We start from the raw sequence: 11,631 nt of genomic DNA on the forward strand, positions 1-11,631 counted from the left end.
GTGCATCGTTTTTGGGAAAATTGGGAAATTACTGAACAACATTATCTAAAAAGATATAGAACGTTGTCAGAATATGAGTGAGGTCCATCTATTTCACAGCTAACCTAATGCCATTTAGAAGAAGGCATATTATAGCTTAGGGTTCTCTGTGTACGTTATTTTTCGTGATTTTTCTTTTGGGAGAGTAGGTTACCGTGGTACCTGATAACTAAGGTATATGAACCTTCTAATCCAATGATGCAACGGCAATATGTCAACACAACACGAGGCAGGGTTACGATTCGATAAGATTAGTTGTCAAGCTGTTCAAAATCGCGAAGATCAATTATCCATTCATCCCACTGGAAAGTGTTTCTGTGTGGAATTCAGATGTGTTTTCCACAAAGTCGCTAAGTGAGAAAAAATACATCTTGATTCAGAATGTACAGAGGCGGAGTACTTTGCTGACAAAAAGCAGTCACTCCAAGTGAAATTTGACAAAGTGTAATTAAAGCGCATGTCAAGAGCTACATGAATACTGAATAGCTTCACATTTTTGATAGCATAATGGTAAACGTATTCAATCGCTTTGTAGTTAATAGTCTGACAATTAGTTGATGCAATCAGTGTGTTTAATTATTACCGAGCAAACGCTTGAAGCAGTTTAGCAGCGTTTAAAACAGGTAAGTGGGGTTCTTTAAAATATCCCTTACAAGAAATTCTTACTATATCTATCATTGCCAAAATGCACTTACCTACAAACAAGAGCTGTTCCAGTTCCAGTCTGCTGTTTGTTGTGTGTTGTTGAAAGTTGATATGCCTCTCTTAATCCAATTTAATGATTACATTAACTATTAACTATTAAGTTGGAATTTCCATTAATTTGTGTCCAAAAAGTTTGGGTTTGTAGCAATGAGTGATATAATTAAGGTAAAAATACCTTGTAATAGAATATGAGCTTTCACCACATATTACTCATGTTTCAATAAACATATACAATATCGTCATAAGTACCTACTTCGAATTGTTTTATTTTTTTACGTTAGACGTGACTATTATTATTATATCTTATTGTTTTCAATTTTAATTCTACGAACTGAAAATGTAGTATGTAGTTTTATACTACGTACCTATATGTAAGTTATATACAGGCTGATTCAAATTCGAGGGCCACCATGGGGATCTCTGGAACTGTAAGAGATAGATAGGTCGTTTAAATTTGGCAAAGTTGCGTATTTTGAGATATCCGGAAAACACCGAAATTCTGCAAAATCGTTTTTATTTTTTACTGGAGTTGCCCTCCGCGCCGAGTTGTCCCGGCGCCGAGATGTCCAGTGTCGAAATGCCCCGGCATCAAGTTATTGACTTTCTATGCTATTGTTATGCTACCCGATAAGTGTGAAACCGGATCTGGTGAGGGAAATTCAACTCACTTCTGTTTTTCGACTGACCTAAATAGTTCGGTCTACTTATTACGAACGCACGGATAAGTGGCAGACCTCAGCACTGATTGGCTACGAAAACGTGAACTGGTATTTCAGAGCTGAAATGATCTACTGCTTACAGAACCAAACCTTAGGTTGAATTCTGGCCTCAACCGACAGCTCTTAAAACCCATTTCTTTGGGGTAAATTATTAATTACGAAGCAGCCGTAAGTTTCGCCACCACTCCAACCAGTACAACCTTATCTAAATTAGTTCAATTTATGTTCATGGAGTGATAAAATTGAAATATAGAGTAAAATACAACAGAGGCAAGCAAAAGGTTTCAGGTGAATTTAATATAATTAACGTTAGCCGGGCCCCTAATTTTGCAAGGCTACATTTTAATTAAAACAAAGTAATAAACAAGGGCGCATAAGTGCGGAAATTTTAATTTTTTTAATTCGAGTTTTTAAATTACGCCCTCAATGGCTGATGGGGAATTTCGAGGCAGTTTTATGAATTATAAAAGCTACGTACAAATTATTACGTATTAAATTCAATTACACAATCATAAATGAAAAGATATTATCTTGCAGCACTATCAAATTTGGACTTTATTAACAGTGTCTGACAATAAACAAACATTGTTCTATTCTTGTCATTATCACCAATACTTTCAGAGCTTTCCACATCTACGTCAACGCTTTATATGACCTATCAAAAACTTTCTAAGCAGTTTTCAGGTTTTTCAAAGGCTTCTGGATTCCGTGTAGAGTCTCCTATGCAAAGCCAAAGTTTTTCCCAGAGCTTTTTACACTTACATAGCCCTGGAAGATGCATAGAGGGTTCTCTATAAAAAACATTTAATATGTCTCTGAAATTTACGTTAGATTTTAGTAAATCTCTGTAAAACCTTCTAAACACGTTCCAGAACAATATAAAACTCTCAGTCTCCCAGGCATTTTAAGAGAGTTTTAGACCTTTCTTGAACTTAGACACCTATCAGAGCTTTCGATGCGCTTTTTATAGCTTTTAGGCCCTCTCTAGAGCTTGGTAGGCACCTACCAAAACACGCCAGACTGTTATAATAGATCATTTCAAGGCTTTTACAGGTTGTCTATGCTTCTAGAAATAAGTAATAAAAAAGTTTTCAAAGATTGTAAAGCTTTCTCTTTTAAACGCGTTTCAGAGACTTTTTGGATCATTTGAAGCCTTTTTTGAGCTTTATAAGTGCTTTAAAGTTATTTGAAAGCATTCCTCTAAAGCTTGTTAAGTCCCTGCCATAAGTTTCCTAGACCATTTCCAAGCGCATTCTAGATTCTTTACATTGGTTCACGAGCCTTATCTAGGAATATTCTAGAACAGTGTTTTTCAACCTTTTTGTTTGTTTATTTGTTGCCAAAACGACCTCTTTGCCAAGTTAAAAAATTCTGGCGACCCCCTCGCGCCTTAAATAAATTATGTCAATTACTTCAATTAATTAATTAATTAAATTAATTTGCATTAGTTTGGGACCTATATCGATCGAAAATAAAGTAGGCACCTATACTATAATTTTAACTGTGTAAAAAATCGTGAGAATTCTGCAACAAAGGGGGTGTAATTTTACCTTCTTATTTAAATGATGCACTTAATTAAGTGATCAAATTTCGAGCTTTACATCGTATACTAGTTTCTACTTCCGTGGTTCAAATTCAAAAAATTGTACGGGACTATAGGCACGTACACCAACACGATGCAGTTCTCTTACCTTGCAAACATTTTAACAGCTAAGGATGAAACCACAGGATTCCTTGCAAAATTGGGTTTATGGTATGTGGTCACTTTGAAAAAAAAATATACGAATCTTTTCCTTGTGTTTAGAAGATTGTCGAATAAACTGCAATGGACCAATCGTTGGTAGGAAGCTCTCACATTCCTTGCATGATTCAGAACTCACACAATTTGTAAGATAGGTAAACTAGCAAGTTATTTTCCAGAACTATTCAAAGTTGAAGGTAACAATAAACTTCTGAATGAAAAAAAAACCGGAATATCCAGTGGGCAAAGGGACCTTTAAAATTTAAAATTACTAGTTTCATTCGCCACTTCCTGCCTATGTGAACTAACGTTCTGTTCAATGTTGAACATAAAAACTGAAAGAAATAGGCTCCACTTAGAAAGTGATTTGATCAATTTTCCTATCAAAAATAGAACCACGTTTCAACAAATTATTGAAAAATAAAGAAGCAGAACCTTCGCATTAAATTGTATCTTTTCATTGTAGTATAGTAGGTATTTACTAACAATTGCATTTTTATTTTACTTGCGACCGCCCGAGTAGGGCTTTGCCACCCCTCGGGGGCAGTGACCCCCATGTTGAAAAGCACTATTCTAAAACATCATATGACGAGCAATGGTCATGCAATCATAGAATAAAGTAGTAAATAATTTGTAATCCTAATTGCATTCAAAATGTTATTTGAAGTTGTAACTGTAAGTTGAATTTGTAAATGTATAGTGGGTTGGGTTGGTAGACCAGCCTTGGCTGAAACCCCGCCCACTCAAAAATAAAGGCAAAATTTAAAAAAGTGCCGATTTTGCATTTTAAATAAATTTCGATTGTACGGTTTTGCATTTTACATTCAATTTTAAACGTATTCTGCTACATCTGCAATAACGGATTTAGTCTACGGGGGGATAATGACCGTCAGTACTATAAATAGAGAGCGAGGGAAGAGATAGAGAGTACGAGTCAGATTTTCAGGAAATAAATTTTGAAAAAGAAGTAAGGTACCATAGACCAAAAAGCCTAAACGTTATAGTTAAATGTCTTCAAAGTTTTTCAAACCACTGTGTGTGACCGGCGTCGCATAAAATATTGTTATTATAGGAATAAAACTTAATTTCATTTTAGTAGGTATTATTTTCACTAAATGGGTTGCTCAAGATAAAATGATTGATGTTCCGATCTATTCCAAACACTTTCTTTCGTAAAGAGATAAGACATCTTAGATTAAAGATTTGGATGGGCGGTTAGCCATCGGGTTTTATAACGATGGTCTACGTGTCGACAGCGGCGTACAGCATGCATACTGTAACTCCATGGCGGCAAAACAAATAAAAATATTGGAATATATTGTCTTGGTACTGAAAACGTTGTTGATCTATTGTACGCTCAGCTAATTATTGAAGAAAGCGCTACTTGATATTAGGAAGGTAATAAAAAGGTTTTTATCACTAAAAGTAAATTTGTTCTAGTCACTTGGTTCATATTGTTTTTAAAATATAGGTAATGCGCGATTGCGTTAAATATAAGACAAGGAATGGTGTGGTTTTATTTTCTTTAAAATTGACCTGAGGTCCAGTGTGAATAACACCATTTTTTATGTGTGTTAGACCTAGTTTTGAGAATTTCCGATTGGGAATCCAACAAGATTAATAAGTGTAAAATATTTACTAACCTACATCAAAATTCACATTATGACGTATAAAGACTTGTACTTGTTTTTCCAATTAATTATCCAAACATTGATAATGCAGTCGCTTACAAACGAATAACCTATTTGTCTTTGATTATAAATAATCTTTCTCTCGAAATTGTCATCTACAGCAAACATATGGAAGGCTCATTATCATTTTTGACTGATAAGATATAGATTCCCTCTCTCCTCTTGCGGTACGAATTTAATTTGTTCTGGGTTAAGTAATACCAAAACTACAGAGAGTGATTGGTGTTAGTTACCTTTTGCCTTCTAGATCCACCGTAATGTTGAGGGTTTTTGAAGATGTGAAAAAGGCGGTTGTATTAAAACCCAAACCCTATACCATCGACAATTTTGCATTTAAATTACACTACCGAATCACAGCATTGACCCTTTTGGTTGCTACTGCATTGGTTACTTCAAGGCAATATATTGGTGAACATATACGATGCATAAGCGACAGCGGAGTACCGTCCCACGTCATGGAGACTTTTTGTTTTTTCACAGCAACATATACAGTGGTAAGTAGTCTTAAATCGAATTGTCAAAAAAGTTATTATGGGCTTTCCAAGGTGAAACATCTGAATTCTTCGATGTTGGATGCAAAATTCATCGCCCATCCCGGCGTTGGACCTATAGGACCTCTGGGTGTAAACTCCCAAGAACCGATAATACGCCATGCATACTACCAGTGGGTGCCGTTTGTGCTCTTTACGCAAGCGATTATGTTTTATCTTACACATAAACTATGGAAAAAATTAGAAGGTAATATATTGTAATACTTATTTAATATTATTCGAATGATTTTAGAAGTGAGTATCGTTTAAATTTTGGCGTAAGATTCTAGTGCTTGGCAGTTTTTATGACACTGACACAATTCTCACTTCCGCAGAATCACTCGGTACTTACTATTTTTTTCTATTTTTGAAAAACTGCATAGTCAAAGTACGGCATTTCGCACCTTGTGTAATAATACGAGTTACTTAAACAATGGAGTGCTATCAGTGAGTAGGATCGGTTTAACAACCTTCGCACGTCATTAACTGATTTACGTCACGTTGATACATTATTGACAAACCTTGGGAGGTATTTTCAAGTGTAATGCTGGTCAACTTACAATCCTAAACGTCATACTTACATTACCTAAAAGTAGTTAACTCAAAAGAATGAGAAAGAATAAGACCTAATAGGATCATTTATCAATAAATTGTGAAGAAAACTGTTACATTTCTCAATATTTCTTTGACTTCAATGACATCTCTAGCTTCCTTATCTGCTCTTTCATTTCCCCATGCACGAATTGTTAGAATGGAGTAAGTATTACAAAATATACCTACATGGCGGTCGCATTAGAAGAGAGGCTTCTTCGACATTTTTGGTCCTGGATTACGGTCCTGACTATGAATTTGCGTGTGAAAGATTAGAAGCGCCAGATTGTCGCGTCTTAAGACAAACTTAATGGAAAGCACATAACAGTTCGCCTGAATCGGATACGTCATTAATCATTATTAAGGATCCTCAGATCCTTTATAGTTTTGTATTGTCGTCCGTCCGTCGATCCGTTCGTCCGTCCGTGGCCGATTGTGTTGAAATTTGGTGTACGGGTATTTTGGACATTAAGGACGGTCGCTATTGATTTTCATGAAGCTGGTTCAACAGGAACAAAAGTTATAGGGCTTCCAGTGAATCGGGAACAGGAAAAACGCGGACTCAATATAATAGAAATCAACATATTTCTCTGTTCTCTGTGGAATAGGTCAAAAGTTTTAGAGCAAAATGTACCCAAAATTATTCTTTACACATAAATTTGGGATTGTAAAAGTGTTCAAACCCATTATCTTGATGCTGAAAGAGTACATCACGTGCACATTTGATAACCGCATGTGTGTGATTCAATTATGTTAAATTATTTTTCTGATGCCGCATAGATTTTGATCAATATGCGTCAAAACCGTTATTTATGCACCAAGATCGTTCGGAAAAAGACCAAGAGCATTATCTCAATGACCAAAACATGAATTTGATCTACTTTTGGTGACTACATGGATTTTGATCAAAACATGTCAAAATCGTTATTTGTGCACCAAGATCGTTGGGAAAAAGACCAAATAAAAGCATCATCTCAATGACCAAAACATGAATTTGATCTATTTCTGGCGACCACATGGATTTTGATCAAAACATGTCAAAACGTTATTTATGCACCAACATCGTTGGCAAAAAGACCAAGAGCAATATCTCAATGACCAATGGAACGATATTACGATGACATAGCACCGAAAGGTATACCGTGTGTACCAGGGAGAACGCGCCATAGGGAAGCAGATTTAATGTATTTTTTCGTGAAGGATCCAGCAGGCCTTTGATATGTATATGAAGTTAGCGTTCAACCTACGTTATTGCGCTCGTCTTATGCTAGAAAGATATTGGAGTAGTACGTTGAACCCTTATTTTAAAGGCCTCGTGGATCCTTCGCCAAAAAATACGTTGCCGTTTCCCTATGGTGCGGGACACACTGTATCTTACATTCTTACACCGAAAATATGAAGAGACACGCGTAAAAATGCCCCATTTTCGGCGGAATTTGTACTACTAAACTCACGCTAGCGAAGTCTTAAAATGCCAAGCATTTTTACCAACCTATACGATGAGATTATTAAAAAAGGGGACTAATATTGGTGCTTTTTTGAGCCGAATTAAATTTCTTTTCCCTTTTTTTCGTATTTTATAAAATTCCAACAGATTATTATCTTATTCAAACCCATTAATTTTTAACACAACTGTGTATTTTTAATTATTAGATATAATTTCTAAAGATAAAGAAATTGTACAGGGTGGTTCAAATTCGTGGCTCACCATCGGGATCTCCGTAACGGTGAGAGATACAGTGTATGTTAAATGGAGGGTAAGTTGTCCCTTTTTGTGACTAAAGCGCATTTGAAATTTTTGAAAAATCTGTAAAAATAACTGAGATATCATAAAAAAAATGATCAAAGTCCTCGTGTGAGATCGAAGGGACTTCAGCGCATTTTTGTGTGGCAGATCAGTGTTTTATTAGCCAATATTGACTCCACCATCAATAAGATCTTGCCGAAAGCTACCACGTTCACTTTGTCGGTACCATTTTCTCACTTACCGTGCACTCGCAATTCGCGTTTGAAGTTTCGACTCCACCATCAGTAAGATCTCGTCGGGGGTTACCACATTCCCTTTGTCGATACACAGTTCCGACGTCCCGTTCATTCGTAATTCACATTTTGGTAGATTTCGCTAAAATCCCGGCATAAAATCGTATTCAACTTTTGGGTACTTCACATAGCTCGACCTTCTATTAGTGACACGAGAAAGAGAGACCGCGATTCGCGCTGTAAGAAACTTTTGGGCGCCCAAAGTCGACTACCCCTCGAAGCGCGCCGCGCAAAAGGTGGTTTATTTCGCCCCTAGGAAAAAAAACAAAATTCCGCCACGCAGGAGTTGTGCGCGTTGACAAGATCTTCCCGACGACACCAATTTGAAAACAATCGGAGAAAAACTGTAGAAGAAGATAGATAAAAACTGAAAAATCTCCAGGTTAGTATAATACGCTCGGGGATGGCGTCCAGATGTCGTCGACTCCAAATCTTGTAGCCCCATCCCTAACGTTCTTAATTACACGGCCCCGATAGTTACATGTACACTCCTTGTCTTTTTACAAGCGTTTTTCTACGGGCGCGCATTTACTGCCAGCCAGCCAGCCAGCCAGCCAGCCAAAGTGAGATTAAAAGCTACTTTTTACCAAAAAAAATTTTTGCAAAAATGCGCTAAAAATCTCAAATTTCGTTTTCATTTTCCCTATTTTAAACGATAGGAAATGGACGGTTCCTGTTAGCACCTTTTTTTCGGAGAGTCTGAATCTGAATCCATAACACGCTAGATGTAGAAGATACAGGCTACTACTTTCTTATTTCTTATGGGCAAGAATCTGCACCTTCGGGATTAAAACAGACCTCTAGTCCCTTGGTATATAATATACTATTATTACATTGGCATGCCATTTTTTTATTTTGATGAGTGTGTACATACCAACATTTAAAAATTTTGTTCTTCTGTGCAGATGGTCGACTGAGGAGGCTAGTTGAAGGTCTCGAGTTCGCTGTGATCGCTTTTGGAGAAAAGGAGATAACTGTGGGTGGCCATAAGATTCCGACAATGGAGGGAAAGTAGGCAATTGGACAAGTTTCATTAAATGGTACATTAATTAGTTTGTATGTAGGGCGAAAGTGTTAAAAAACATCAGGAAAGCCTTTTTGCAACGTCTATACGTAAGTCGCACATGGGCCGTAAATTTAATACTGTGCGAGTGTTTAAACTGCATTCATGTGATAGTACAAATTCTTATAACCGACGCATTTTTGGCAGGTCAGTTTCTTAATTTAGGACCTGAAATTATTACAAATGGTCTCGATTCCAACGTAGACGTGTTAGATGTTGTATTTCCTAAAGTAAGTGAAAGATGCCACACGTGTAATTTTATTTATATTGCTGTTCCAGATAACAAAATGTACCTTCCACAAATATGGGCCCAGTGGCTCAATTCAGTCCCACGACGCTATGTGTGTTATGGCGCTCAATATAATTAACGACAAAATCTATGTATTGCTTTGGTTTTGGTTTACAACACTCTTCGCAATATCTATCGTCGCAATATTTTGGCGTGCCTTGGAAATGATCCTTCACAGAAGAAGTCAAAAATTTAACGAATTTATGTTTTCCAATTCTAGAGCTGGTAAATTAAATCCATGGAATGTAATTAGGGTTATGCGTTACTGCAACTTTAACGATTGGCTGTTTCTCTACTATTTATCGAAAAATATGGATGGGTTGTTATTTAGAGAATTATTTAAAGAACTCGCAAGCGATCTTGATAATTGCACTGAAAAACCTGATCTCTCTATGTTTGATAAAGATCCCGATGGTACAGAAGAAAAGTTGATGTTGAAAAGAAAAACATGAGCGCTGATTGATGAGAATTGTACTTGACATAATACCTATATTTTAGACATATTTATCTTAAGGTGGGTACGCACTTAAGAAAATTTGTGCGCACGACAGGTTTGCGCGGACACACGTTCGAACGCAAACATAAAAGAATCACACACAACATAAATGAAAATATGCACACAAACCTGCTACAGTGGTTCGCGCTAAAATATGGGTACTCACTTGAGACTGACAGCCCGTCCAGACTGAGCACTGAAAATGTTTTGATGTTTCTCTCGAGACTGACAGACGACGGCTCGCGTTCGTCTGTGTTAATTTGTTGCGCGTATAAATGCTCACCCCGTACACATTTGAGCATCTTTCGTGCGCGCAAATTTGCTCAAGTGCGTACCCACCTTTACACTGATATAAGATTAGATCTCGATAATTTTAATTTAATTTACTAGACGTTAATTGACATGTTTTGGGTACAATGCAATAAAATGTAAGTTTTTCTATACCACATGGTATATGTATGTCTTCTATTTTTAATCTTTATAGGCAAACGGCATTTTTTGGTTTGAAGTTTCATGCCCAAAGACTAAACTTTTCAGACTATCTTTAGCAAATTATTATTAGTTATAATTCATGAGAATTGAGATGGCATAGCACGATTGCTATAGATCTCAATTCATTAATTTTTTAAATTAAATAATTATTAATTTGTCGTATATTTTTATTAGTTTAATGTTATGTTTTGAAAAAGAGCACTATTACAAACTTGTCCTTGGGCCCCAAGGGACTGCAGGTAAAAAGGCGAAGGCTTGCATTAATTTGGTGAGTGGCAATATGTTTGGCTACACATAGGTAATAGTTATTAATGATACAAGTTCGTTTAAAAACGTCATAATGAAACGCGTGTAACGTTAAATTCACGAGGCGCAGCCGAGTGATTTTAGTTACACAATTTTCATTAATAACGTTCATATAGAATATATCCTATTCTTTACTCGTTATAGAAAGAATATACTATTCCCTTGTCCTTGTACCTCTTATGCTGTAAATTGTTGTTATACATTGTTGTAATCATGATCGCACAATTCTTCTTTTTTAACTTTTTTAACAATGCAGTACGTCGAACATCTAAAGGTCTCAACAAAAACAAGTTAAAAAGTAATCGTAAACGATTTACATAAAGCGCATTTCCACTTGCATTCATTTCCCATTATTGTAAGATGCAACTTCTATTAAAATCGTAAAAATCCGGCCACAAATATGAAAGATAGCGTTGCACATGGGCAATCCATTTTTGACGTGCTACTTCAATTTCAGTTTATGAGAAGAATTTCATTTCAATGCTTTTCTAAATAAGAAAGTTGGAACTGCGCATGCGCAAACCTAAATTTTGAAACTAATGTTAGATTTTCCTTTGTTCCAAGCGCCTAAGTATCAAATTTCAGTTAAATGCTTCCATAGATAAAAAAGTTGGCACTGCGCATGCGCAAAATAAAATTTTGAAACTGGTGCTAGATTTTCCTTTATTCCAAGTGCCTGTGTATCATATTTCATTTAAATTCTTCCATAAATAAAATAGTTGGCACTGCGCATGCGCAAAACCAAATTTTGAAACTGGCGTTTGATTTTCCTTTATTCCACGTGCCTATGTATCAAATTTCATTTAAATTCTTCCATAATTAAAAAAGTTGGCACTGTGCATGCGCAAAACCAAATTTTGAAATTGGCGTTTGATTTTCCTTTATCCCAAGTGCCTATGTATCAAATTTCGTTTAAATTCTTCCATAAA

The 11,631-nt window shown here is 36.1% G+C and overlaps 1 protein-coding gene across 2 annotated transcripts; it reads left to right on the forward strand.

Annotated features, from left to right (window-relative positions):
• Nucleotides 1-545: 545 nt before the first annotated feature.
• LOC116162325 (innexin inx7-like) lies at nt 546-10,350 on the forward strand. Of its 2 annotated transcripts, XM_031475930.1 has the most exons (6): nt 546-662; nt 5,143-5,389; nt 5,441-5,633; nt 8,962-9,067; nt 9,121-9,349; nt 9,399-10,350. In XM_031475930.1, the coding sequence occupies exons 2-6, from the start codon at nt 5,153-5,155 to the stop codon at nt 9,858-9,860; spliced, it is 1,227 nt and encodes a 408-aa protein (XP_031331790.1). In that variant the 5' UTR covers nt 546-662; nt 5,143-5,152; the 3' UTR covers nt 9,861-10,350. The 2 variants fall into 2 exon arrangements, with proteins under 2 accessions (XP_031331790.1, XP_031331789.1); XM_031475929.1 differs by lacking the exon at nt 546-662 and having other exon boundaries at nt 5,102-5,389.
• The last annotated feature ends 1,281 nt before the right edge of the window (nt 10,351-11,631 follow it).

The sequence above is a fragment of the Photinus pyralis genome, unplaced genomic scaffold (assembly GCF_008802855.1).
Source record: "Photinus pyralis isolate 1611_PpyrPB1 unplaced genomic scaffold, Ppyr1.3 Ppyr1.4_LG10, whole genome shotgun sequence".
In the NCBI taxonomy this organism is placed as follows: domain Eukaryota; kingdom Metazoa; phylum Arthropoda; class Insecta; order Coleoptera; family Lampyridae; genus Photinus; species Photinus pyralis.

Coding starts and splice junctions, on each gene's coding strand:
- LOC116162325 (XM_031475930.1), top strand. CDS start 5,153: ATGTTGAGGGTTTTTGAAGATGTGAAAAAGGCGGTTGTATTAAAACCC. Junction 5,390..5,440: donor TCACAGCAACATATACAGTG/GTAAGTAGTCTT, acceptor GGGCTTTCCAAG/GTGAAACATCTGAATTCTTC. Junction 9,068..9,120: donor ATTCCGACAATGGAGGGAAA/GTAGGCAATTGG, acceptor GTTTGTATGTAG/GGCGAAAGTGTTAAAAAACA.